Here is a 27,922-nt window from a genome sequence, read left to right on the forward strand (position 1 = left end):
GCGTTCGATCAGGTGGAAATACAAAGCGAAAATTTGCGGCGAGTGTGATTCAGCGTAATTCCACAATGCGACGGAAACCTTGCCTGATCCAAAGCTTGGTTCTACTTCTCTACAAAGAAACGGAGAAATTCTCTAAGAATGAGAATGATTTCAGCAGCTCAATTATCGCCGGCGCGATGAACATTCTGGAACAAGCGTCAATCCACCTATCGCAACGTAGCGAGCAAGCTGCATTAGCGGAACAGCGCACTACTAGTCCGATCGCCGATCTACACGCGCGAGTCCAAACCGATCGAGCAAAATCCGCAGAAGCGATAGTTATTCGTCCGCTGTCGTCCACTGTCGTCTACCGTCGTCCGCTGTCGTCGCTGTCCGTCGCGAGCGAAAGTACGTCCGCACCATGCAGTTTCTACCGTCGTTAATGCATTCCGCAAAGCATCACGAGACATGGGTGTTGTTCTTACGGTCCGCTGCCTTCTTCACGTCGCTCCTCGAGACGAATCCGTACTCGGGCGGCAAGCCGGGCTGTAAGATGCCATCAGACTTGCTGAAGGTCGTACGTTGTTGCGGGTCGATCTTCTTGTCCATCTCTTCCCGGCGCAGTTGCGTCGTCACAGGTCCGACGTCAAACTCCATCGGCGACGCGACGTGCACACGTCTGGCCGGCGCGCTCGATGACCTCTTCGCCGTCGGTGGCTGCACTCTTCGGTAACACGGGTCTTCCGTGTCGCTGTCGGCCGGCGCCCACTTTGGCCGGATCCTGTTGGAGTCCACGTCGCTCTCGTAGTCGGACTCGCGGAATTGACCCTGCACGAATTTCCTCGGCGTTGGCACGCGATAATGCGCCTGCGGCTTCTGACAAGCCGCTTCCGCTGCGACGTGCGCGTCGAAGCCGGTGTCGCCGAACTTGATGACCCGGCTGGTTTGCTCGACGGTGACGATTCTCCTGGCGTTCTCGGTCGACTCGTCCATCCTCACCGTCTTCTTCGTCTCGGTGCCGATCGCTTTGGTGTACGGCGCGCTAGTGTGCGTCTCGTAATATTGCTGCTGGTGCAGCTGAGGTGGCGCGTACGCGAGCTCCGGCGGAGAGCCGGGCAGAAGGACCGTCTTCGGCTTGGTCGGTGTAACCGCCGTGTGCTGTTCGCGATGCGAGTCTCGTTTCACGGAAGTTTTAATCTCCCGATCGTGAGTCTTCTCGTGCAGCGGAGCCGGCGCGCTCGGCTCCGTCGGTTTGCCTACGTAGAAAACGTTTGTTCGGGTGATCTAGTCGAGCCAAAGCGATCCCGCCAACTCGAGGAAAGAGCTGAACGCGAAGATGGCGTCTCAGAGAAGGGACGATGACACCCCGATATTCACAACGCGAGAAGACATACCACGTAGAAAGCGCATCCGTATGTCGTGCAGGAGTAAACGTGTGTACATTGAAAGAGGAACGAAGCTAATGAACGAAGCTCGACAATTATCCTGAGGATGTGACTGCAGAAAGAAGAGGAAGCACTCAAAGCGAAAGTGTAGGAGAACTCGTATTAAGTGTGAGACTTGCCAGGAGGACAACATGCGCTTAAAAGTACAATTGGAAGCGAAATCGAATTGAGAGTCCAATCTTTTGAGAGTCACTCTCCGTGATGAGATGGGTTTCTTCTCCTTTCGTGAAATTAACAATGGGACTGATCGATTTATGACGTAGCGATTGCGCGGCAATCGTATCGTACGCATATACGCGTTAGCGCTTGTCAATCGCTATTTCGCATATTATTTACATATTTACAAGAACACGGTAGCTGTAAAAAGTATAAATCCGAGTAAAAGTATAAATCCAAGGAAGTAGCACGATACCTGAACCAGTCTGCAACGTTCTCGTGAGCGACGCTGCAGATCTGCCGTCATAGTCGCTCTCGTAGTCGCTCTCACGGAAATCACCCTTCACAAACCTCGAAGGACTCGGAGAGATTGACAGAATCTTCTCCGTTGGCTCTAGTTTTCTGTGCAACTGCCCTGTTTCCTGCAAGCAAGGACTCTCGGTAAAATTTCCGTTCATGAGACACCATAAGAGAGACACACAAGTGTGCGGCATACAAAGTTCTCTAAGTCTATATCTCCCCCCCCCTTGTTAACGCACTCCTACTAAGATCTACGGTCTACATCGCTTTGTCGGTGTACAGCGCATTGATTAATTTCGTGTGAGCAAGCGTGACGAAGAAGAGGGAAAAGGGGGAAACGAGGAAGTCGGAACACTCGAAGCGACACACGGGAACACGCAGCAAGCCTCGAACCTTCACGGACTCGAATCTACGCAGACCGGTGCTGGTCGACGAGGCGTAGCTTCTCTCGAGCGAGCTGCGTTGCTGCTGAACGACCATGGGAGCCGCCGGGGCGCTACAAATCGTCGGCGGCGACAACACGACGGCAGGTTCCTCTTTTCGCAGATCGCTCTTGTAACTGTGGCTCTCAAAGAACTTTGTTCTACTGTCCGTGCTGGAGGTACGGCTCTCCGTGTGAACCGTCATCGAGGAACTGTCGCGCTTGCCGAAGCTCTTCTGCGTCACCATGCTGGAGACCTTCTGCTGGAACGGCTCGTCAGTGTCCGCCATGTAGCCGCTCTCTTGTTGGAAGATCTTTGTCTTGAACTTCGGTGAGTCCGGCTTCTTCGCAGGAGGTGATTTCGGTGCGGGACTCTTGACTCGCACCGGTTGCACGTAAATCGGCGGAGAGCCAGGTTTTATGGCTATTGGAGTCTGCAGTTGTTGTTGCTGTTGCTGTTTGGATTCCTTCTCGTATCGCTTGAATGTCGTTTTCTTCGTCGTCTTCTCGACAGAGTCAGCAACCACGAGCGGCCTGGATGGCCCGGCAAATTGCGTCACCGGCGTCTCGAACCTCGATGGTGGGAGTGGCTCGGGCTCGGTGGACCTTGGCCTCGGTTGTTTCGGAACGGGCGCCTTGACTTTTCGATAATGCGGCTCCTCGTTATCGCTCTCGTAGGGTCTCCACTTCGCCTTCGGATGACCGTCAAGATCAGACTCATAATCGCTCTCGTGGCTGAAGGAAGCTTTGATAAATTTCGTTGGGGTTGGCGTCGAGACCCTGGGGGTGGGCTTCTTAGACGGTAAGGGAGGTGGTGTAATGCGCACATCTTTCGGCGGCAGCACCGGTGCTGCCTCTCTCTTCGTCTCCACGACACGCTCCGATACGACCTGCTCTTTCGCGACGGGCGGCGGGATGTACCCAATCTCCGGCGGTGATCCTGGCTCGAGGATGAGCGACGCTGTTCCCGACTCTGTAAGGTAGCGTGATGTCGTGAGCGGCTTCACAACCGGTTCGATTTTCTTCACCAAGCTGGGTGCCTTGAGGTCCTCGCTGTGTGTCCAACGTCGCGTACTCAGCTCCTCGGACTTGCGCGTCGTCTCCGCCTTCTCCAAGTTGCACTCGCTGATGCGTTTCTCGAAGAAAGACTTCTCTTGCATGGTGTTCACCGTATGGTCGACCTTGATGGTCTCGGCGTTATAGATAATCGGACCGAGCTTGGACACGGGCGGAGGTGCTTCAGACATCTTCTCCGTGAACTCTTCCTTGCTGCTCCACGAGCGCTTCTCCACACTGGCCGACGACTCCGTGCTGGTCTTCTTCATTCCACCATGCGGCGTCTCTTCGACCTCCTGCTTGAACTCTCTCGTGCTGCTCTTGTACTCGTCCACGGGAATATTCCACTCGCGCTTTGGCGCGCTTTCGACCTGAGGTGGCCACGACTTCCTGTTTGAATCTGCGTGCTTCTTTGCCCACGACTTCTCCATAGCCAGACCGTCCGCGGACGGCTTCGGCGAGGTCGACCTCACCGTCTCCTGGTGGCTCGAGGCGGCCGAATGACATCTGTATTCCGACAGGTCCGTGGAAACGTGCGACTTGGTCTCCACGTCCGACGACGAAGACCACGGTCTGATGGGAGAAGTACTCAAGACGGACGTCGACGCGTATCTCCACGGTTCCATTTTCTCTTCCTTGAACGATTTGCTCTCCTTCTTCTCGTACGTGTCCTTTTTCATGCACGTCTCCTCGAACGTTTCTTTCTTCTCCAGCTCAAACGGGGGAGGTATCGTAAATGCGGGGGTAGTGATTACTTTGGCGGGTTCTGGTGCTTTGGGAGTTGGGGGAGTAGGGAATATCTTCACACCACCGATCGGAGCCTCTACCGGCGACAGGGTCTTGTCAAAAGACTCCTGAAGCTGCCTCGCCTTGACGAACACCTCGGGTCGTTTTTTTTTAGGCTCATCTGCCTTCGGCATGTAACAGATCTCGGGAGGCGGTTCCGGCACCAAGTTGAAACTCTTCATCATCGTCCCGGAGCTCTCCGTCTGAATCTGCAGCTGCGACATGGAGTCGCGAGTTACCTCCATCGTGTCCTCCATAATCGTCTTCTTTATCTCCACCGGTGCCGGTAGCTTTGGAGTCTCATACGGGAAGTCGAACAACTTGTTGTCCACGCCGCGAGGCGACGGGCCTTGCTCCAACCTCGTAAACATGTCCTGGACTGCCTTCTTCGTGGTTTGGAAGTCCGACGGCTTCGGCTCCGGCTTCTTCACTTCGTAAGAAGTCGCTGCCCGCTCGTAACTTTTCATCAGTTCCCCGACTTTCGCTTCTTGAACCTGGCCATCTTCCGTCAGCTTGATCATCCCCTTCGGTCCTTTTGGCGTCACGTCGCTTTCCTTAGTAATGGACTCGAAGTAGCTCAGTGCGTCTTTCTTCGCGATTGTGGAGGTCTCGATATTTTCATTCTCGATCATTGACTTGTCATCCAGTTTCATCAACGGCTCCGCGATGTCTCTTATGTCATGGCCGATCTCTTTCATCGTGATCATTTGCTCGGTTTGAATCTTGGATTCCACGATTGGTGGAATTTTGTGTTCCAGTTTCATGTGGAACTTCTGCTCCGATTTGGTCTCAGATTCGTGGGACTCGATTATGGAGGAAATCGTCTCCGACTTGCTGCTCTTCATCTCCGGCTTATCGATCTTCTGCACGATGTCGATAGCAGTTATTGCTGACGTTGCATCGTAAGTTGGCTTGAATAACGTGCTCGGCTGGATCATCATCGTCGGTGTCCGTTCGCTCGTCAAAGTGCCCGATAATATCTCGTCTCTCTTCCCCTCGGACTAAGCGCAAGTGCGCATACATAATTTTAAAAGAATTGATCGTATCTAAACATGTCACCATCGTATCTCTTTACGCTACAAATAATATTATAAATTGATCTCGAGGAGAATAAATGAAAAATCCTCCTGAACAACGGATTCGGTATACTTTCCCATTTGAGAGAAATCGTGAGGAGAGAAAATTACTTACCTGAACGACGCTTTTATCCTGGACATTTTCGTAGATGACAGTCTTATGCACCTCGACCATAGTATCGGGCTTTGGCTCGAAAACCGCGACGTCAGCGATGCTCTGCGCCTCGCCACCGGCGTTGGTTGCTCGTACCATGTATTTGCCGGCATCTTCTTCACAAACTGTGTGTGTGTGTGTGTGTGTGTGTGTGTGTGTGTGTGTGTGAAGTGTGTGAAGTGGGAAAATTAGCAAAATATTAAAAACTGTTATCAGCGAAGAAAAAACAGGGAGATTAGCGGATAAGAATGTTCGAAGCTACTTAACCACGCGATAGCCATACCTTTGTCTATGAGCAACGTGTAGCAGTTTCCTTGTTGCGTGATCCTCAGTTCCGGTGGTCGTTTATTGATCGGCATGTCGTTCTTGTACCAGGTGACCGTCGGCTCAGGTATACCGGTGATTTCTACTTCCATTATAACGCGATCTCCCTTCTTCACCACTTGTGCTTTGAGCCGCTTGCCGAAGACCGGCGGGAATATCGTTTCTAAAATTACAAGCGCCAACGATCAGCAGTGTCGCGTGTCGCAAATCCCGCATTTGACTTTCTGCACGCGTGTGTCTGCACTCACTCTTGACGACGAGGTCGGCCGTGCTGCTGGCGCTCCCGATGTCGTTGCTCACCGTGCAGGTGTAACGTCCCGCATCCTTCACGTTGACATTCCTTAGCTCCAATCTCACATGATTGTGAGCGTAACTGATCGTCGCGCCGTCCTTCGACGTCAGCTCTTGGCCATTCTTCGACCACGAGATCGACGGTTGCGGGAAACCTGAAGCAGACCGCTCGTTTGCAACACGCATCGACAACGTTGCGAAGAAGAAACGAGAGAGAGAAAACATCGTTTTGGAGAAACTGGAATTTTGTCAGTCAAGCTGACAAAATAAAGACCGTCGCTCACCGTCGATGATGCCCTCAAGAACCACATCCGTTCCTTGATCGACGATCATCCCCGTGATCGGCGAGACGAATCTGGGTGCTATCGGCTTCCTGGATGGTTTCTGCACTTGGCTCATCTTTACGTCGGACTTGATGCCACCCGTTTCCTCCGACACGACAACAGTTTTCTCCTGCCGCATCTCGCCGGGCTGCTCCTGCACGATTTTCTCATACTCCTCGATCTTGTGAGACTGACAAAGGATATTTTTTTAATTGACGAGCGAACGTCCCATGCTGTGTTGATGCACGCGTGTCGCGAATATTTTCATTACAATGAACGCGATAAGAGAGAATCGCTACCTTCGCGAGGCGATAATACAGACGTATTTCGTGTACTTACCTGCACGACAGGTGGTGCACCATTTTCCGAGACCGATCGCTCCGAACTTTGTACAGTTGTTTTCGTGCAAACGCTGCTCGGTTCCTGTCCAGATTGCGATAAGCTGGAGGTCATGCTGGACGACACGAATTCCTTCTTCGTGGATGTCGTCGAGGAATGCGTGACACTCGATGACATCTTGGTCTGCACTTGACTCTCGGTGCCGCCCTCGTGATACGTCTTCTCGCTCGAGAAGTGTTTCTCGCTGCTGCTCGCGGGATGCATGATTTCCGCGGGAGGACTTGGAACCAGCTCGAGCAATCTCTCGACTTCGTGCGCACCTTGTTTCACCGACTCGGAATCTAAAAGTTCATCCAGCTCCGAATAAAACTTGACGACGACGACGACGACGACGACGACGACGGAGCGATCACGTTTCTCGGTTTCGCGCAGCTAAGAAGAAACACGTGTAACTTTTTGACGAATGTGCAATTCCACAATTTACGAAAGCGACACGTTTACGTTACATTCGTTGAGAAAACACCAGCATTATTATTCTAATTATAATCGTAATCTGCACGTGTCTCTTGTTAACGTTATATTATTGCTGCGATATTATTACCGGACCGAATTATTTTCACGTGATTGCGCAGAGTCAGATTTTATCTCAGTCAAACGTAATAACGCGAGCTTGATTAATTTCTGATCGAATAGAAAGAATTCTGGAGTGTACCAAGCGTACAGTCGAGATGCTCCCAGCGAAGTATCGAAATACTTTGCCTACGATCCGCGACAGAAATAGTAACGTTCACCTAGTAATAGGTGAATCGAGCACTCGGCTGCAATATATAACCCAAGTCCCATCGTCCCAATTTATCGTTGTCATTTCGTACTCTTCAACGATAAGTGCACATTGCACGCATGGTGTATGATGGTAGCAATGGTAGCGCTTTATAACTTTCTCACGGACCTGCTCTTTTGTCATCCGTGTCATTTTTTAATTAGAGAAAAATTGATTAATCCAGAGGACGAAATAATTGAATAAAAATCGAGCCACATCGTGATCGTTCGAGAAATTTCTAGAGACCTATAAATAAAAAAAAAACAGTCGATCGAATGTAAAATAATTTGATTCTGTGTCAATGAATCGAATGAATCTCCTAGCGTGTCTAACAGCTGAATTCACTTCACTGGCGATTTAGCGAATTATCGAGACGAGATAATATGTGTCGAAAATTATACTCGCTGGAGCGGATATCGGCAGAAGCGACGTCGTCTTGACGAGAACGCACTCGTATTCGCCGAGTTAGCGACTCCGGACCAAGCGACTGTGCGACCGAGTATCCGTACTGACAAAAATAACATGGTTTCTCGCGTGTATGCGATGAGGGAAAGAGAGATAAGTAAAGAGAAGAATGACTCGCGAGGTCTTTGAAGTATTCTTAAATCTCTGCCTTCGCGAAATGTGACTCCAGCTCTCATATTCCGCGATTCGCGTACATATGTCGCACGATGGAGCTCGCGATCGAGCTTGGCGCTGTAAATCCATATATTTAGGTCACCCTCTAAACGCAATACGCGAAAGCGGTGGTCGGCAACTATGCATAATAATAATATCAGAGCGAAAATATTCGAGCCTGTACCGGGGTGCCTCACGTTCGAGGTAAAAATGGTGCTATCGGATTTCACAGGACGTGCGACACGGCCGTCAATGCGACGTCTTTTATCTACCTACGAGGCTGTCTTTTCGCTCATTAAACGGTTAATTTTATCTGTCGCTCGTACGACCGGGAATCTCGAATGAGCCGCGTTCGATTGGCTAATGCGAGTATTAATAACTCGGGCCAACGTTATTCTCTCTCCGATATTATTCCCCATCGTAATCGCGACGATCAATGGATCACGCAAAGGGACCATGCACAGAAGCACAGAAGGAACAGCAACCTGAGAGCGTTAATTAATGAATTCTCAATTCACAGAGAATTCATACAGAATTTGCAGAAGCGCAACGAATGAAACGCGAGGCGAGGCGAGGCGAGGCGAGGCGAGGCGAGGCGAGACTCACCAATTTCCACTCGAGCGCTGCAAACCGCTCTGCCAGCCGCGTTCTCCGCTATGCAGGTGATCGTGCCGATGTGCGCATCGCCGACCTCGGGAATCGTCAGAACCTGTCGATCTCCGCTGACGGACACGAGGAAGTCCTTCCCATGTACCGGCCGATCATTAAACAGCCACTGGATCTGCAAGGGAAAAACTTCGCTAATGAAATTCGCCGTCGACGCGATCGGATCGAGAGAGGGACACACATGCGCGCGAGTACAAACGCCCGTCGAAACGCGTGTCGATTTTGACCTCGCCGAAATTGCGAATTTCGCGAAACGACAATGCGCTACGCGAATACCTGTGCGATCAGGCGCCGATTCGCAGCGCGCCGACAGTTTCACTTTATGCTACGCGACGCGACTGCAATCGCGGCTTTTCACATGAGGTATATTGTTCGCGTTTAAATATAACTCGTCGGGCACGAAATTACTCTTGCCCCGTTACCTCCTGTCAGGCCGGCCAACCTCTCATCTAGACGTTGTTTACGTGGCCCACGCAAATTTTCCAAGCGTTACGTTTCGCGACGTTTATGAGGTCTACTCGAATGACGATCCCGCTCGCGGATCCTCAAGAGACGCGCGTTTATTAGTTCTTTTTATCGCGACGATCATTGCAACAAGAGCGCTGAAAATTCGCAGATGAGCAAAATTCGTAGCTTTTGGGTCAACAAGACCTTACATATATATATCACGGCTTAATGAGCGGTACGATTTTTGGCAATTTCTTCTTTTACGTATGATTCACCTTAGGGGAAGGTTTTCCACTGACGATGCACTCGAATTTCGTAGAAACCCCCTCGGGCACTCTCCTGTCTCCGAACACTTCCTTGAACGTTGGTCGAATCAGCTTTTCCTCCATTTGGACGAACTCTTCGTTCCTCTTAAAATCACCAAGCGACCTCACGACCAATCTGGCGAAAGCTTTCGCCTCGCCGTGGATATTCATGGCCTTTGCCACGTAATTGCCCTTATCTTCCGGCTTCGTTGACGAAATTTTCAAGATCCTCGTTCCATCATCCTTCTCCTTGATCTGCAGCAATTAAGTAAGGTATTAAGTCACTTGTTTCAATCGTTTCAACATGGGGTGAAGTGTATTTTATGTCAAATAATATACTCACCATTATCCTCCCGTCGTGAATGACTTCGCCATCGTCCGTCGAGTACCACCTCAAATCGGGTTTGGGTTCTCCGGTCACGGCACACTCGAAAACCGCGTCCTCGCCCTCAGCGACCAGCAAATCCGTCGGAAGTCTGACAAACTTCGGGGCGGCACCACTTATGAGAGTCTCTTCTCCTTCCTGTGCTCGATCGGTTACGTCCGGATGAGATACCGCTGTGAGCAACGAAGAGACAATCATGTAAATATAAAGTATGAAGTTTACTAATTTTCCACTGTCTCGTCTATCTCGAGAAAGTAGGTTGAACGTACGTGTGACTGTTAATGTGCACTGACTAGAAGCTTCGCCGCCAGAATTAATGGCGACTACTTTGTATGTGCCGGCGTCGTCCAGGAAAGCCTCGTGAATGACCAAGGAGCATCTGTCGCCTTGAAAGAGCAACTGAAAGTCCGACGATTCCTTCACCGGTTGCTCGTCGTGATACCAGATCACCTGCGAAATTGCAACATTGGTCGTGCAAAAGGAGCTGCTGGTTGAAAAGCTCAGCGAAGCTTCTGCAACTGACATTTACCTCCGGTTCAGGCTGACCCACGATCACGCAGTCCAATCTGGCTGAGCGTCCTTCTTGGATCTTCAGATCGCGCAAAGGTAATTGAAACTTTGGTACTATCGGTTCCATGTCACTGCAAACCAACTCGGAGTCGCCGGTTTCGTGAGGCAATCGTCCCTTCACAGAAACGGTGCAGGACACAGAGGCCTCTCCAGCGTCGTTCCTGGCGGTCACCGTGTAACATCCGGCATCCTTCGGGAATGCCTCCGTGATGGTCAAGCTCGTACGAGCTCCCTCTGTTTGAATCTTGAAAAATTGCGGTTAAGTGATACGTTAAATAAATCAAAAATTCTTCCTTTGAAATGAAGAAATCAAATAAAATCTCATTTAAAACGTAAGTAAAAATTCGATTCGAAGCAATTGTGTAAAAATTGTTGCTACGCGGAACAATTTCGGCTTTTGTACTTTGTGATATCTGGTCTCTTCGATCGGCCTCTCATCCTGAGTCCAGTTTAATTCAGGCATCGGGTTCCCACCGACTTCGCACTCCAGTTTCACCCTCTGGCCCGTCCTAGCCATGGCGTTTGACAGCGGCACCACAAAATACGGTTTCTTCGTGATGATCTGTGCCGCTGAAATGAAAATTCGTGCAAACAATGAGAAACGCGCGTTGTGCGTCCACACACTTTATTCAACTTTATAAAACGTCGCTCTTACGTTGCACGTCGAGGGAAGCGGTAGTGGACGATTGTCCCAATTGATTGGTCGCTCTGCAGGTGTAGAGAGCCTTGTCCTCCAAGAAAATTTCGTCAAACTTCAGAATAGCCTCGCCGTTATTAAAAGTGATGGCGTAGTCCGGCGAGTTGTCGATGTTGACGTCGTTCTTGTACCACTGCACCGTTGGAAGAGGATTCCCCTCGACGGTGCACTCTAAACTATGGGAGGATCCTTCTCTCGCGGTAGAGGGTTGCAGTTCCTTCACGAAAACGGGAGCTCTCGGCTGCTCCTCTGCGACAGTCTCTGAAGAACATTTATGATAACAAATTAGAAATTCGATTATCACACCCAATGACGACGATCGACCTTTCACGAGGTACCTTTCACGGTGAGAGTGGCCGACGTTTCGGCCGAACCGAGAATGTTGAACGCACGGCAAGTGTACTTGGCGGAATCCTCGGCAAACGTTTCCTCTATCTTCAACGTGCATACTCCGTGGATGTAGGTCGTCAAGTAGTCTGGATTATTCAGTATCGAAATTCCATCCTTGTACCAGACTATCTCCGGTACGGGATGGCCGACCAAGTGACACTCGAAATTGAACTCCTTGCCTTCTTGAACCGTCGCGTCGCTCAGGGGAACCGCGAATTCCGGAGCCAACGAGCTTTCCTCCATTTTCACGTGCTTGGTATCATCGAGAGACGATTCAACGTCTGCCAACACAAGCTTCCTCGGTGGGCTGGCTTCCTTCTGAACAACCGGATCGCTCTTCTCGATCTCCATCTGTGAACATCGATTAGAAAACCACACGAGCAGTCAAGTCAAGTGAAACTCGGCAAGTGAAAGAAATTTGGAGATCAGTCTACTACCTTCTGAAGTATGTGAATCTCCTTCGTTGTCACGGCGGAAGTGACGGTTTCCTCAACTACAGTCTCGTCGGTTTGAGCGGAGACCGAGTGGGAGACAGGGGTGACGATCTTCAACGCTTCCAGTTCTTGTTCCTTCAATCTCTTCGCCTCTATCGCCGCTTTGTTCAGGGTTTCGGCCGCCAGCTGCTCCGCGAGTCTCCTCGCGTTTTCCGCCTCCGCTTTGGCCGCTTCCGCTGCGGCCATCTCGATCTTGGCAGCTTGCAGCTTCTTGTCGGCCTCCAGTTTCTCGATCCTTAGCCTCTCTCGAAGGTCTTCGGCGTTCTGCAGATTCTGGCTCAGAGTGCGCAGCTCGGAAGAGACTACTGCGAAGGAATCCAGCATCTGCCGATTCTCTACTATCACCTCGTTGAATTGCGGAAGTCTGTCGGTGCCTGAAACGTGAAGCGATGCGACTCCGTATGAGCGAAAAGTGAAAGCCGAAATTTAAATGACTCGACTGTCATTCCGTTTAGTCCAAGTAAAATTCACTCGAAGAAATTTCGCGAGTACTTGATTATTTCCCTTCAACAGGCATCTCTCTTTTCAAAGGAATAAAGTCCAAAGACTTACCAAAGACTGACGTGGACAATTCTTTCAGCTTCTCGATCCGCTTTTCCTGCTGCTCCTCGCCCGGCTTGATGTAAGCGTCAATTTCTCGCAGCAAGTCGGCGGCTTCTTCGGGCATCTTCACAGTCGTAGCCTTACGTGCGACGATCACCAGGAGTTTACTGCCCTCTCTGAACCACTGTTTGGCTTCCTCCAAGAGCAGGAAATAATCGATACTTAGATTGATCCGCTTCTTGGTGTCTCTGACGCGTTTCCTCAGGAGATCCCACCTGCTTCGCAGCGACGAGATGTCGTCCGTCACTTGCGGCGTCAAAAGAACGATCGTCTCTTCCGTTCTTTTCACGAACGTTTCGATCCTCTCTTCCAAAATCTGTCACAAAAACGCAAACAGTTAACAAGGAAACCTTCTCGAGGTCTTCGCGAAATCACCTTACCGTTATAGTTTGCTCGAACTGCTCGAAAGCAGCCAATGTTGCTCTCGACGCCGACAAGTTCTCGCCGATTCTTCCGTCTATAGTCTTTAGTTGCCCGCTTAAATCACGCAGATCCGAGTCGATCCTCTCGATATCCTCTTTGAAGATGCACAGTCGTCGGTGTATCTCGAGGTGGCTTGAGATCTCCGTTTGAAGCGACTCAAGCTCGAGCGTTACGGAGTTCATCGCGTGTCTCAGCTTCTCGATATCCTGCGCCGCTGACTCCACCGGCTCCTGCAGCCTGATGTTACCGATTACCTCCTCGGATTTGGTGCGCACTCGTAGCAGAGATTCCGTGATTGATGTTTTCGATGCGTCGAGCTCGTTCAATGCACTGTCCACGTCGATCAGCTTCGTAAAGCTCGACACGCGTTCGTTTTCTCGCCTCGCTCGGTCGATCTTGTGATCGATCTGAAAATGCGACGAACAACAAGGCACGATTTGTAGGTTTCGAGCGAGTAATGTGTCAAAGTTGGGTAAGTTTTTTTATAATATTTAGAACATTCGGAGATCCCTCACTTCTTCGAGATTCTTGAAGATGGAGATGAGAGACTCGAGCAGCATCTCGTAATCTTTGGCAGCGTCGTTCATCTTATCGTACATCTGCACGAGTCTTCCTAAGATCTTCTCGGCTGTCTTAGCTTCTCCTGATTTGATTACTTTTGTGAATGAATACACAGGTCTCTTAAGATATGCGACGTACGTAATAAATAAAGATGTTTGAATTACCTCTATCGGCGAATGCCCGAATGCTTTTGATTCTAGCGTCTAATTCGTGAACTGCTTTGTTCAATTCAGGCAGGACTTGTAGTCTTGCACCCTTAAAACTTTCCAGAATATCTGCTATTCTAGAGGATGGTGACGTTATTACTGGATACAACTTCGTCTCGAACTTGGACACCCACGCTAATGTCTACAACAAAGCGATAGATGACAAAAGTTGACGATACAAGGGGAGAAAAAACGAACAGAACGCACCTTTATGCTTTCCTCGACTTTTCGTTCGTGCTCGACTCGCCTCTGCCTTGCAATTTCGATGGTGGTTTGCCACTTTTCCCACGATTCTGTCACGACTAACTGACGATTAGCGAACTTCTCCAGAATGGTCTGAACGCACAGGCAAGCTCTCGGTGTGTCGAGGTAAGAGTCATCAACCTAGCGAAAGCGAAGCGCAAGTATTTGTTATATATTTCTTTTTTCCAATCAAACCAAGTAACATAACATCAGGTTCTTGAAATTCGAGAATACACCGTGAGCAACTTACGTTGTCTGCTTCGTCGTGAAACGCTTTGGCACGATTGTTCAGTTTCTTGTAGAGAGATTCCAGAGCCGCCCATCTTTTCTCCAGCTGGTCGATTCTCCCTTCGTTCAACGTGTCTTCGCGTGTTTTCAACTCGTGGTTGATAGAATCCATTTCACTGGAGAGTTCTTCGGCGATCTCGTGAAACTGTATGTAAGTCGTGCCCAATTCGATTCTCTTCGCCACTGCGATCTTCGTCTTCGTCCACGCATCCTCGAGATCTTTGATTTTCGCTCGCACTTCGTATTTCTGCGGCTCCTGCAGGCGCTCTATGATCGGGAGGATCTCCAGTTCTAAGTGATCCACCTCCTCGCTCTTGTTCTCCAGATCGGTTAGCAGCTGACAGTGAACCCGACGGAAATCGCACGCCATCGCTAGATCGCTGCCCATGTCCTGGTGTCCCTGCAAGAACGCCTTGGCGATACTGTTCAGCCAAGACCGTAGCGCTTCATGTTTGTCCAAAAACACCGTGAGCATCCTCGAAATCTCCAGATTCTCCTCCTTGTGAGCCGTGCACCGTTCTACCAAGCGGACCTTGCGACTCTCCAGCTCCTCCACGGTGTTCTTCACACCCTGAACGCAGCAGAGACGAATCTCTTATTGACAACTTGCCTGAACAACACGCGAAAAGTAACACGTACGACGATTGTTATCACAATAATAATCGATTCATCTGACCTCGGCACCGGGCGCTCCTCTTCCCGTGATGTCCAGCAGCGCGTATCCTTCCGACAAAGGCTTCGAGGTCACATCCTCTATCGTAGCCACTGTCTGCGCGTGAAAACGCGCGAGTTGCGTGGAATAAGGAGGATGCTCCGTCGTCATCAGTTGGATCTCCAGTTGATCCAGTTTTGTGAGAGCCTACGCATATCGCACGACGTTGGGATACAAGCTGTGCTGATAAACGCGACTCTAGTTGATTCCGCAAACGACTGGGAAAGAACTTGAAGACGCTCACCGATCGTGCAGAATCGAAAAACGTCATTGCCTTGTTCAGTAACGTGTTGTACTGATCCAAGTCGTTGACGTAATCGGCGGCGGCGCCAAGAATCGCGTACGCCTGTTCGGTCGCTTGTTCGCCAGCAAAGTGTCCCGATGACACTAATCGTTCGGTCGACTTGGTTATCTTGATGGACCGGTCTTGGAATTCCTGTGAAACATTAAGAGCGATGAGGATCCGCCGCGATCCGATCGTCATCGGCCGGATCGATTTTTCTACCTTCGCCTCGGCTTGCAGCTTCTTCAATTCGAAGAGGAGCAACTCCGCACTGGACGTGGAATCTCCCAGTTGATCGCAACTGCCAGCCAGAGCGGCGATTCGGTCGTTGAGAACCTCCTCGAGGTCGCGGAGATCGGTCGCGAGCAATGCGAGAGCGAGACATTGCTCCAACTGGGTCTTTCTGCTGCGGAAAGACGCTTCGATCAGCCGTCTTCTGTCGTGGAGCTCTTCCAGCCACCTCTCGACTCGCAGCACAGCTAATGGAACAGAAATAAATATTACTGTGTAAACACAGACGCACATTCTAAGTTTCTCCCAACGGTATTCCGGCTCGAGAAGCAAAGTGGCACCACCGTTATCGGGACAACCTCGTTCGAATGGAACGGTTGGAAAATATACTCGTATAGAATAAAAAAGTCTACTCTACATGTGTGTGCGATTCGCCGGTTCATCATCCGATATAATACCATGTTCCGCTTCGTCCTTGATCCTGTCGGGTCTGGAGTCCAAAGTACCCTCGTTCGCCAACTCCTTCAGCCCGTCTAACAGCATCTTGCCCTCCCGTAACGCGCCCATCAACGCTTCCAGCATATCCTTGCGGAGATCCTGAATCTTCGACAGGAAATTCTTCACCGCTTCGATCTCGATCGGCAACAGGGTGTCGTTGCATGCCATTTCCAACGCATCCATGGTCTCCCTGCACTCTGCCGCTCGGCTACGAAGAAGGTTTGTTGATTTTGTCAGATGATCGCGAGGCAATCGCGAAAAACCAGTTACGTCTCGCCACCACCACCACCACCACGTACCATTGAAATAACACGTTTCGCTCGAGTATCTCCTTGCGACGTTCCAAAAGTTGGTTCACATCACGCCACGCTTGACCCAGAGTCTCCGCCATGGCCGTGTACACCTCTGCTCTCGGGCGCTGGGTCGAAATCAATTGGTCCGCCTGCCGCAGCAATTCCTCCACCGGACTTTGCTTGTTCTGCGTGAACGGCGAAGTTTTCATTAAAGAGCGGCTCCGAGGAATTTACTTAACGCGACGCGATTCGAAGGAATTCGCTTAGGTTTAAGTTCACCTGCAGTCGGAGTAGTACTTGGTCGTGCGCGTTCGACAGCTCCGTGGCTTCCTTCACGGAAGCACCGAGCTTCGTCAGTTCTGGCTGCACCTCGAGTATTTTCAGCTTCAGCCATTCGCCGCTCTGAACAAACGGTAGTGAAACGATGTAGTAACGAAACCGGAAGCTCGTAAAGCACAACGCATAATCGTTCGCAGGAGTGTATTCGACGGCAGCATTCGGCAGCTTTCGTCGTGAGCAATTGGGTGAGGAAGAGTCCCTAACTACAGATGATCAGGTTCGTGACACGTAGATTTATAGAGCACATTTACTTTCATTTAGCGCCTATACGTTATTATTTATCGGCACAACCGGTTGTTCGGTGATTAACGTTTGGTGTAGTAAAGGCGTTTGCAGGCGCGCTTCAGCGCATCCCGGCGTATCGCAAAGTATGTAATTAGAGAAGCGCGTGGCAATTATAATGCGGTGCAAATAGTTTAATAAGGGGAGACACGAGAGAGAGAGAGAGAGAGAGAGAGAGAGAGAGAGAAAGGGAGAGAGGGGAGAGCAATGGTTTTTCATCTTTTGAAAGATTATGTCATGTAGCAAAATTGTTATTTTCGTAGCGGTCGCGACGAAGTCTAGTCGCGATCGATATTCACATTTGGTTGCGTAACGTGACAAAAGTCGACGATGACGAAAGTCTGAAAAAAAACGCTACGCTACGTAACCATACGTGCTGCTCCGTATGAGAGAGAAAAATCGCTCTACCCGAAATAAATTGCCAAATCATCCGGCTGCGCGCATATATACGACCCCGTAAATCAAATTCCGCAGCTCGCGGTGTACGTTTCTTTCCAACATTGTCGAAGAAGAAATATGGAGAAAAAGGAAGCGAGAAAAGAAACGGCAAGAGGCAGCAACTAGGGAGATCGGCCTCAGGTTCGTTGACCTCGTGTAGTTGGGCCACAGAAAGGCCAGATATGTTTCCATTTTCATCTTTGGCAGACTGCCGAATATCCACGTTTGGATTGACCATATCCTCTCTCTCTCTCTCTCTCTCTCTCTCTCTCTCTCTCTCTCTCTCTCTCTGTCTCTCTCTTCTCTCTCTCTCTGTCTCTCTCTGTCTCTTTCTGTCTGTTTGTCTTTCTTCATCTCTCCCTGTCTCTCTCTGTCTTTTTCCGTCTCTCTCCGGCTTCTTCTGTCTCTGTCTGTCTCTTTCCGTCTTTCTCTGCCTCCCTTTCTCTGTCTATCTCTGTCTTTCTCTCTGTCTCTCTATTCCTCCCCCCTTTCTTTCTCTTTCTTTGTATCGCCATATGTGAACGATCAAATCGTTTCTTTTATCATATGCCGTACAAAGAGGTATCACGTTTCAGTGACAATTTTTCTCAAAGGTATAAGGATGAACGACCAAGGCGAGGAGAATGCAATTGGCGGAAAAAGACCCACAATGTGCGCGCACGTGTGTGCGTGTGTGTGTGTGTGTTACGCGCAACGTTAAACATGGAGAGAAAATGCAATTCGCGCACGAGGACGGTTCGGATCTCTCAAAAGTCAGGGTTACGAGTGAAAGTGAATTTTACGCCGGCTCAAATTGAACGTAATTCCGTAAAGTCACGTGTATGCGCGAGTCGTACGCAAGAACTTCGCGAGTAGTAAAACAACCGGTGTGACCAAACATGGCCACGTTCGGACACGCTTGAAATTGGGCCAGGCAGCTCAACCAGGTAAACGACGGAGACTCGACGGAATCTCAAATAGATGGAAGTTAACGAGAGTCAATTCGATCGACCGGTTAAACTACCTGATTTCTTTTCTCGAATATTGCTCGCAGAAAATTCTTAAAACGAAGAAAGAGAGAAACGTAGAATGCTGTGTTAACTCAGTGTGAAAGCAGTGTGAAAATTCTCATAGATGGTCGTAAGGAAGAAGAGCAAAAGCAAACGAAATAGATTTGAGAGATTTCGCCGAGATTTGATGTAATATGGAAAGAAATTCGCATTTATTGCCAATGGACAATAAATACCAGATCGTCTTCTATCGATAATAATATACAATTGTCATCTGTAGACAATACATGCAACTGAGGTCAACGTATGATGTTTTGCACGATTCAACCCCGGGGTTGACATTGGGCACAAAAACACGTGCATTCACAGCGAGTGGATGCAACGACACAGTGAGCAGCAAAAACAAGCCGGAATAACGTGGCCGGAACATGTTATCGCGAAGTAAAGGCATGCGCAACTTACAAGTGAAACGGCGCGGAAACAATAAGAATATATATCCCGATCGTTTAATTTCAGATGAGGCCGACCGATTCCAAGGTACTTTGCTCGTTTTGTCTGAACAAACAAGTCCCATACGATATTATTCGGACCTGAGGATCGGCCTCATTTCGGCCGCGTTAAAAACGCAAAGCGAGATAACACGGAGACAACGCGGGGCTAAATCTCCGGCTACTTAGCAGGTAGGTAGGTAGGAATCCAATATGTGTGCCTAGGCCTTCGCTCTTCGGTCGTTCTCTCTTTTCTCTCTTTTTTACCGGAGGTAAGAGTCAGTGTCGTTAGATCGGAGGTATGATATAGGCAAAGGTGCGGTAAAAGGAAGAATCACGATGCTCGTCCGACACTGAGCCGGGCCGGGTTGGGTCCGGGCCGCCCCGAGCCGTCTCACATAATACCGGTTTGTTAGATTATACGTGAGTGCGCGGACCACGGGAGAAAGAGAGAGAAAGAAAGAGAAAGATCTCTCTCTTTCTCTCTCTCTCTCTCTCTCTCTCTTGATTCGGGCGCGCCGATCATTTAGTCTATTTATCGACTTATCCCGCGGGATCAGCAGTTTCATGTAATTTGACTTACGCGTTGGGAAGAGAGAGAGAGAGAGAGAGAGAGAGAGAGAGAGAGAGAGAGAGAGAAGATCCGCACGTAGACGATGGCGCGTTCAAAGTTGAAGAGATCTCGTGGCGAACTTTCAACAAGCAGGCAAGGTAAAATTCAACAAGCAGCTCTACGATTGCGAGACATCGGCTCGTATTCTGAACTCTCTTTCATCACTAAAAGTGACCTTAAAGTGGCTTACTCTAAAAATGGCTTACGGCCCATCAGGAGGCTTATAAGCCACTTTTATAGTCACTTTCGCTGATGAAAGAGAGTTCAGAATATGGGCCATAGACACGAGGAAGAAGAAAAGAGACCGATCGAATCAGAGTCGGCGGATGATCTGACTCGATTCCTCGGCGGTTTCGTTCGGCGGTCGTAGTTCGCGCAACAACAAAGCGCACGTAACTCTGGCTCTTTTCGTTTGAGTTGCTCCTCTTTTCAATGAAATTAGCGCTTCGCATTCTCCGACACCTTTCTCCCTGGAGTCCGAAAGACACGCGAAACGCGGTATAGACGCTTAAGTGTACAAGCGGCGAGCAGGGACGCTCGAAATATAACTCGCGCGGATCGCGCTCGCGGTCGTGATCCTAAGCGCTTCAAGATCCGACGTAACGTATGTAAGATGGGTGTTAGGCTCCGATCATGGTGATGCGTGTAATGGGAGGTACTGTACCTAGCGGTTAAATTTATCCTTCGCGGAGTTTCGAGAGAGAGTTTCGTTTTGCTCGGCGGATACCTAAAACGCTCACGGTTTCGAGAGGACTCGGAAATAGCTATAGACCGAAGCAACCGAATCCCGAAATATCTACACCATAGTGTTGTACACGGGGATCGCGCGAGCGAGCGCGCGGCGGAAGGTTATCCTTTACCGAGAGAACTATCTCGAGACGAAGAGCAAGAAGAGCACAGCTCTGAGTCTCTCCTCATGCTCTCCTCCTCGGGGGGCCGGGGGAGGGGGAGGGGGAGGGGAAGAAAATCGCCGAATAATCTGTCGATCCTTGCCGCTCGTTAGATCGAACGATCGCTCAGCGACGGCGGCGGCGGCGGCGGCGGCGGGGCTTAAAGGACGAAGGATCACGGCGACGTAACGAGAGAACGTATGAATGTAAATGGCTTTGTCGATTAAAGTAGCGGCACGTTGTGTTCCTTACTTGAAGCAGAGCGATTACTACACGCGTCTCCCCGCTCTGCATCGCTATGGTGCTTATGGTGGTAGTCGGAGAGGAGGTGATTTGCTGCGGCGGGTCCTCGTCCCTTTGCATCATCGCCGTTTCTGAATTCATCTCGCCGGGTCCTTCGGAGTGCGCGTGTGCCTCCATCGCGTCGGGGCCGTCCACCATCATCATTTACTTTTCGTCTTTCGCGCGATCACCGATCAATGTATCCGATCAGGCCTGAATCGTCGATCGATTGGGCGATTGCCGATTACCTTCGACTACATCCGATTCGCAACGAAAGCAAGAGAGATAGAGAGGGCGGGACAACCGAGCGGAACCGCGAAATTGTGTATGTCTGCTCATCTGGTGGCTGCGCTGATGCTGATCTGCTCTCCGCGAGTCGAGCGCGTACGATCGATCAGACGAGCTGCCAACGAGCCGAGACAGTGTCGCACGTTTTGCCGGAGCGGTGACTTTAATGCCTGGCGCTAAATATACCGCGGTGACGTATGCTACCGCGATCTAAAACGCGAGACCAAGTAAATATCTATGCGATATTTTTCTCAAAGACTTTGCTCTCTCGTCGATCTTCTTGCCGATTTTACCGATGAAAAATCGTCTTCTCCAGTCGCAGCGCGCGCGCGCGAGCGCGCGCGGTCGCCTTGCCTGTGATTGACGTTATTTTTGGCGTCTCGCCAAAAGGCGCGTCTGCTGCGAAAATTCCGTGAATACACGACGGAGGAGCTATCGCGTCTACCGCACGACTACTCGCGAGCTGTTTTGCAAAATTTTCCTCCTTAATAATCACGATAATGACAGATTCTCATGATCCGTTGATTCCGCGCAATTTATCCCAACGATCTTCCTCACCGTGCAAGGTGTCGACGCAAATGAAGCGATGCAGACGAGCGATTTATATTCTCGTAGGCGCGGACGTATAAAATAAAGAAGAAAAAAAAAAGAAGAAAAAACGAAAAGAGAAACGTCTCCGAGTGATTTATTAATTCACGGTGGCGATCGATTAAAAATAAGCACGGTCGCGCGCTCGCGCGCACGCGCGCGCGGGAACATCCGCGTTTCCTTTTCGATTCAACATCGATATGTATACGCACTACACATATCTATAGATATCTTTATACGGTGACATCATCGGAGACGACCAAACGGTAGAATAAAACCGGACTAACTGGTAGCGTTCTCTCAACGAGAAGAGCACATCACGGCGAAAAGCACGAAGCCGAAGGTGTAACCGGTAAAAAGTTCAGTCGCCGCCAAACATCGTCGCTGAACGTGTCGCGAAGAAATGTATTCCCTGAAGAAGAGTCTCCCAATTACGGAGTGAACTCTTCGCCCGTTCTCCCTGTTGTTACATCGGAGGACTGAATCAATGGAGAAAATTATGACGATTTCGACGACATTACTACGTTATTTATTGCATAGATCAGAATTATCCATTCGCGGGTTAAACCGACGAACATGTTCGCCGGGTGCTCGTCCTCTCGGTCGCGCGGTTTAAGTGAAGAAACCCGAAACAACGTGAAATCGCCCTCAGCCCGTTTCCCTCAGCATGTCGCGAATTCATAAGTGTCGCTGCTCCTCGACGAGAGAGATCTAACCTCGCGGTGCACCGAGTTACAAGAACGGGGTATACAAGGATCCCAGGTATACGAGAATCCCCCCGCTTCTCTCGCCCCTCTGTGTGATTTCTAATGGCACCGGCACGGCAATCACCTAAATCGACTCGCGTTCAGGCGACGTTAATAGCGACGTTAATGACGACAACACCGGCAGAAACACTCGCGTGACACATGTCACGAGTGTGTGTCACGTCACCAGCCGATCGGTCGCAGTAACCAGCCGAACCAAGACTGAACCGGCATGGCGCGGCACGGCCTCCGGCCTCCGGCTGGCCTCCGGCTGGCGGCAGCCTCCCGCTCACCTTCGTCGCGCTCGTCGAGCACGATCTACCGAAGCGAAGTCGCCGCGGCGCAGCAGCGCCGAACGAAAGTGGAGCGAGCCCGTGGAGGCGCTTGGTACTTGCTGAGAAACGGTCACCCGGTATACTGGGCGAATGGGTCTCGGTCTCTCTCTCTCTCTCTCTCTCTCTCTCTCTCTCTCTCTCATTCTCATTGGGTAATGCGCCGATTCCTCTTCTCTCGGCGGACATCGTTTATTTATAAAAATAACAAACAAGTCATGCAATACACACAGCGGAAAAGATCCCACACGCAGGAGCGTGTGGTAAAGTTGCGTAAAAACTCGGCTTTGCGATACAGGATACACGCGATAGAGCGAAGCGCGACAACAAATGTGCGGTTAACAATGTTATTCTTCCTTAATCCTTGGGAGCCTGGTGCCTGGTGCCGCGGTCTTTTCCTCGGCGGTCAGGTGCAGGGTCGTTAGTTCTACGTTAGTATAACACACTCGTGTCATTCTTTACATCATCGGTTCGTCTTCAAAGCTGCAAATAACGTCAGACTCAGGTCATTGTCAGGTAGTCACGGTTGCGTGTTTGATCGCGATACAGTGAGAGCCGCATTGTCATAGTCGCTTCTTGAGACCAGTCTCAAGCGAAAGCTTGACATTCCTTCAAGCAGTTGCCACTGCTTTCAGCTGGCCGAGAAAATCGGAGACAACTCCGACTTGAAGCAAATTTCAAGTGAAGACTACCGATCGATCGAGGCCTGAAATATTGAGCTCAGAAGCGTTAAGACAAATGCAAATCACACCGCGAGCTGGTGTTAAGAGGTAGCGAACGATGAGTTGGTTCGGTCGACTGATGATGACAAGACAGTGAAGCGCGCGAAACGGAAGAATCCGGTCAGGTACGCAGCTTCGTGACCGCGACTGCACTCGTGACTGCGGCCGACGAACTTTCTCCGTCGAAGCATCGAAAAACTCGATTGGCCCGATCGCACACTCACCTTCCTTGCTCTCTCGAGGAACTCCTCGCCGTCCGAATTGTCGTCCTTCTTCATCGGCGACATCTCGATTCCGCTGTCCTCGTGGTGTCGCAGGAGGTCCTGCGTGGACAACGCTGCGTCCTCCTCGCATTCCCTTAAACCCGAAGCTGAACGCGAGCTCTCGCTTAGAGCATGTTCCCGGGCCTTTGCGAATTTTGTTGAGATATTCTGATCCGATTGCACCTTCCTCGGGTACTTCTCGATATATTTTTCGGGGTCTCCTGTGGAGAAATCGCAATGCCACGCAAAGTGGCGAATGTAATAATAAATTTCTGTCACCATGGTATATGCGCGAAGAATCATGCAGATGTTGTACTGACTGATCAATGACGGACTGAGCTCCGAGTCGTGAGTGCCGTTCATTTTTTCGACAGATTCCACTGGTAGCACACGTTCTACATTCTGAATAGCCCTCGCGTCGACGTGCTGCCGATGGTCCTGCACGGTGTTCGATGTCAGCTTGTACGAGGCTACGCCTAATCGAATATCGTGCGACACGCGCAAAACAGTCGTCTCGGTGACCTCCTTTACGATCCTGCCGGTCTTCTCCTGCTCGAAAAGTCGCGTAACTTGTCAAAATGAACATTACATTAATCAAGATGTGACAAATATATTACACTTCGAAAGGACTATCACTTGGAAATTTCACGCAACTGCGTGAAATGCGTGCGACCTCGAAAGGAGGATGAAGCGAAATTCCAAAATAATTTCCAAAAGTGAATTTTCTGACGGACGTTGACGTACGTCAGTGATCTTGTCCATCGTTTCGATCCGCATCGTTGGCTTGATTCCGTTGACGCTGGAAACGCTCGACACCGTTTCCGCTACTCTCAGCGTCTGCTTTTCGTTGCTCGCGGCGGAAGTAACGGGTGCGGTTGTAGTCACCAGTTTGGGCGCTTCGGTGGTCCACCTGTGGAACGTCAGGATGTTGAAAATCGACCAAAAAATGCGGCCGTTGAAGCGCAAATACTCGATGATGACTCATTCGATCTCGTGAATTCGAGAAACGGTACTCTCGCGTACTCACCAAGCGAAACCAGAACACGATGGCGTCGCGGATGCCGTGACAGGGAGATCCTGGTCGCATTCCGGCGACGTGACGAAAGATTCGCTCCTGGAGCAGACATTCGGAGTCGAGCACTCAGTCGCTGTCGCATAGCTCTCCACGTTGTATTCGTCCGCTGCACTTTCGCTGCGAGGGTGCTCGGCAAGTTCCTACCAACATGGAGATGAAAATACCTCAAGGCAAAATATCTTCAAGAGACAGAGCTCAATATCGAGTCCCTCCTCAATTCTAGTTGTACCTTGAAATCTTTGCTCGGCGTTTGAAAATCCTCCGTGGAATGTGAGGTGACACGAGGCGAGCTCTCGTCAGGCTTCTCCGTTGAAGAAGAAGCAGCAGGCTTGGTCGCATCATTGGACATGATGGAAGCGGAAGCCGCGTGATGCTTCGCAGGCGATGCAGGTAATGACGAAGACACGACGATCGCGGACGCGGACGCGGTTGCCGAGGACGTCGAGTGAGCTGGAGTCGTGACAGATGCTGAGGTCGTCGCTGGAGTCGCATCGGCCGACGTCGACGCCGGTGCGATCGCGGTGGAAGTCGTGTGGCTGGGCGCGACTGGCGACGAGATGGCCGATATCGAGAGCAAGGACGACGCGGAGGACGTCATGGTGGTAGGAATAGACATCGGCCGAGTTCTCGCTCCAGCCTCGCACAGCCTCGCGTCCAGTTTCTCCGCGAGACGCGTCACCTCCGCCAATTTCGCCGAGATAGCCTCCACCGCTGTCAGGTTACTGCCGAGGATCGAGGCATCCTCGACTTCCGACATTCTACCGAGGGAGGCGAATTCATCAAACGTATATTGATATGCTATTAATAGACTTAAGCTTTCTGGAGCAGAAACCTTGAAGCGCCGTACGGCGACCAGAATCTCGGTGAGTTTCGCGAGCTTCGCGCGCGTTGTTTATCGATGACAACGACGACGACGACGACGACGACGACGACGACGACGAATTCGTCGCAGCTTCGCGCAAGCTTCGCGCGAAGCAACAATTTTCAATGAGGAATATTAAGTGGCTACGCGCCGGCCCGGCCGCCTCGACTAATCACACCTGTTCGTCTCCTTCGATATATTTCGCTTTATCTTTTCTATTTTCTCGTGCGGTTTCTCTCGCGGTATTCGCTCTGTTCCCTCCGTTTCCCTGTTGCAGTTGAACGCAATTCTAGGCGGCTCAGGAGATGATCGAACGGAATTAGAACTGCGGCTAGCGTCGCCGCAGAAAACGTCAGACTCCCACGTGGATTACGCAATCGACGGTTGACAGTGCGGTTGACAGTACGCGACCGCGCAGACGGGCCACATGCCTCCGAAATTTGGGGCAAGGCTCTAATCTCGATGAGACTCTCGATGAGACGCTCTCGCTTCAACGAGAGTCGCGATCGTGCATCAACTTCAATCTACGGTAACCGAGGGCTTTCCGGGTAAAGCCTTTTTCCTTCGGGTATTTCGAAAGATATTGCGCCATATTGCTGCGTTTTGCGTTCGCATTATCATTCCAACGGACATGGTCAGAAATAATTCGCGTGACGTAACACGATAGGCAGTTCTTCAGGTAGCAAACAAGTCCGCCAAGATATTGTCGCGGCTAGATTCGCGTTTTACCAGTCGAGTTTTAAGTTACGACCAGAAACGTGGAACGGCGCCAGCGATTTGTAGAACGCATTCTCTTATCTATGGACATTGCAGCAGCCTTCGATGATATCTCTGTTGAGTGTTACAGGAATTAGGAATCGGGCACGTGTTGGTCATACGATTTCTACATACAGCTACAAAGCGGGCAAGCTTTATCTCTTTTTATGAAGCAGAAGCATCTGTGGACCTACGTTTGTTTACCAGACGCAGGTGTGTCGCATCTGCCGCGTTATTACGACTGTCGATCCAGGCCACTACGACTGCGAGCTAAACTAAACGCAAAGCTGACGAAATGAAAGTGAAAACAACGGCGTAAGGTCAATCGTGAAAATGAAGAAACGCCAAGCAAGCATGATGATCGCACGATGAGCATGATCGGGCGAAAACGTCGCGAGACACGCATTATTTCACTGTGTGACGAACTTACATGCACCGGTTTTAGACTATAGGAGCTATCTCGGCGACAGTCGGCCATGGACTGACACACCGTCCCTGTTGGACACGTAGGCGTACGAAACCAGGCGTATTACCGCTCTCACTAGTCGCTATATCCTACTTGCGCCTTTCCTCTAGCTGTAGTTTGCAATGAAAAAAGAGACAAGCGCAATTTTGAAGGATTCTCAGCCTGGCTTACATGTCGCAGCTGATCGCGCGCGGTATTTGTTATTTCGACTGGTCTGCGGCTTATCCTCTACGAAATGTAAACTCAAACCGCCACCATGACCCAATTCCTCTTCTTCTTTAGATTGGAAGCAGAAATGTATTAACGTCGTTTAATAGTTTTAATGCGAGATCTCACGGCGACCTCGTCATCGCACCTACCGTTGATGATAAAGCGGCTCCTTCAGCCTGGTCTTAAGGAGACGACCCAGTCTCACCATTCGCCCGACCTCCAGCAGGAGTTTCTCTCGATTGTCAAGGATGTCTCTCATGCCTGACCTGACACGAGCCTCGGCCGTGACGTCTTCTTCGTCTTTTGGAGCGCGATGCAGAATCGTCACCGTTTCCACCAGGTTCCTCAGTCTGGCACAGTGCTTCGGACAAATCGGTGAAAAGTGATTCGTCTCAAACATTTTATACAGTACAGGCGCGGTTTCTCCTCCGATAATAATAAGTTAGGCTAAGCCATGAACATGTAAGAAATTTATATTCATACATCTTCGACGTTCCTGTGAAAAACCGCACACACTCTTAGCCTGGTTAGCTGCTCCTGGCTGACGGAGCGAAGCTGCCGCCAAGCTTGGCGCAATCTTGAAAAGAGACTAGCATTGCTCTCTAACGATATTCTGCAGGATAGTCTCAGCACCCGGGCGCCGTTCACCAGTTGGCCGCCATACTCGTAAGTCCCCTGTAAATATTGGCCGTTACATTACATTGGCCGAACAGTTCCAGTGAAGAGCGACATTTGCGTCACTTCCTCGCTCTCGATCGCTCAATCGCTCGATCGCGCATCGTTTCACCTTCGCGGTTTCCTGAAATGATTGATGATCCTCCTTCTGCGACTGTATTTCCTTCGCGTTGCAGCCGACCTCCAAGTGATTTCGCAGCAGAACGTTGAATAAATCGTTCAACCACTTGACAGC

The 27,922-nt window shown here is 50.3% G+C and overlaps 1 protein-coding gene across 2 annotated transcripts in view; it reads right to left on the reverse strand.

Annotated features, from left to right (window-relative positions):
- The window catches only part of LOC105184334 (titin), a 34,688-nt gene that overhangs the window by 3,169 nt on the left and 3,597 nt on the right, over positions 1 to 27,922 (reverse strand). Inside the window, exons 11-47 of one of the 2 annotated variants that reach the window (XM_025305153.1) lie at positions 27,800 to 27,922; positions 27,496 to 27,687; positions 27,162 to 27,373; positions 24,948 to 25,476; positions 24,671 to 24,858; positions 24,388 to 24,553; positions 23,964 to 24,192; positions 23,605 to 23,864; positions 16,663 to 16,785; positions 16,390 to 16,568; positions 16,051 to 16,298; positions 15,584 to 15,840; positions 15,323 to 15,514; positions 15,043 to 15,225; positions 14,329 to 14,937; positions 14,043 to 14,219; positions 13,794 to 13,977; positions 13,584 to 13,723; positions 13,026 to 13,475; positions 12,595 to 12,961; positions 11,986 to 12,416; positions 11,497 to 11,899; positions 11,117 to 11,419; positions 10,865 to 11,031; positions 10,421 to 10,705; positions 10,161 to 10,341; positions 9,850 to 10,064; positions 9,477 to 9,761; positions 8,695 to 8,869; positions 6,651 to 6,991; positions 6,273 to 6,501; positions 5,946 to 6,143; positions 5,657 to 5,860; positions 5,335 to 5,498; positions 2,274 to 5,144; positions 1,837 to 2,002; positions 465 to 1,235 (exon numbers count right to left, since the gene is read on the reverse strand). In XM_025305153.1, the coding sequence (XP_025160938.1) occupies positions 465 to 1,235; positions 1,837 to 2,002; positions 2,274 to 5,144; positions 5,335 to 5,498; positions 5,657 to 5,860; positions 5,946 to 6,143; positions 6,273 to 6,501; positions 6,651 to 6,991; positions 8,695 to 8,869; positions 9,477 to 9,761; positions 9,850 to 10,064; positions 10,161 to 10,341; positions 10,421 to 10,705; positions 10,865 to 11,031; positions 11,117 to 11,419; positions 11,497 to 11,899; positions 11,986 to 12,416; positions 12,595 to 12,961; positions 13,026 to 13,475; positions 13,584 to 13,723; positions 13,794 to 13,977; positions 14,043 to 14,219; positions 14,329 to 14,937; positions 15,043 to 15,225; positions 15,323 to 15,514; positions 15,584 to 15,840; positions 16,051 to 16,298; positions 16,390 to 16,568; positions 16,663 to 16,785; positions 23,605 to 23,864; positions 23,964 to 24,192; positions 24,388 to 24,553; positions 24,671 to 24,858; positions 24,948 to 25,476; positions 27,162 to 27,373; positions 27,496 to 27,687; positions 27,800 to 27,922 (12,397 nt within the window). Of the gene's footprint in view, positions 1 to 464; positions 1,236 to 1,836; positions 2,003 to 2,273; positions 5,145 to 5,334; positions 5,499 to 5,656; positions 5,861 to 5,945; positions 6,144 to 6,272; positions 6,502 to 6,650; positions 6,992 to 8,694; positions 8,870 to 9,476; positions 9,762 to 9,849; positions 10,065 to 10,160; positions 10,342 to 10,414; positions 10,706 to 10,864; positions 11,032 to 11,116; positions 11,420 to 11,496; positions 11,900 to 11,985; positions 12,417 to 12,594; positions 12,962 to 13,025; positions 13,476 to 13,583; positions 13,724 to 13,793; positions 13,978 to 14,042; positions 14,220 to 14,328; positions 14,938 to 15,042; positions 15,226 to 15,322; positions 15,515 to 15,583; positions 15,841 to 16,050; positions 16,299 to 16,389; positions 16,569 to 16,662; positions 16,786 to 23,604; positions 23,865 to 23,963; positions 24,193 to 24,387; positions 24,554 to 24,670; positions 24,859 to 24,947; positions 25,477 to 26,766; positions 27,134 to 27,161; positions 27,374 to 27,495; positions 27,688 to 27,799 lie in introns of those variants that run through there. The other variant, XM_011143049.3, reaches the window with a different exon arrangement.

The sequence above is a fragment of the Harpegnathos saltator genome, unplaced genomic scaffold (assembly GCF_003227715.2).
Source record: "Harpegnathos saltator strain DR-91 unplaced genomic scaffold, Hsal_v8.6 scaffold12, whole genome shotgun sequence".
Classification (NCBI taxonomy): domain Eukaryota; kingdom Metazoa; phylum Arthropoda; class Insecta; order Hymenoptera; family Formicidae; genus Harpegnathos; species Harpegnathos saltator.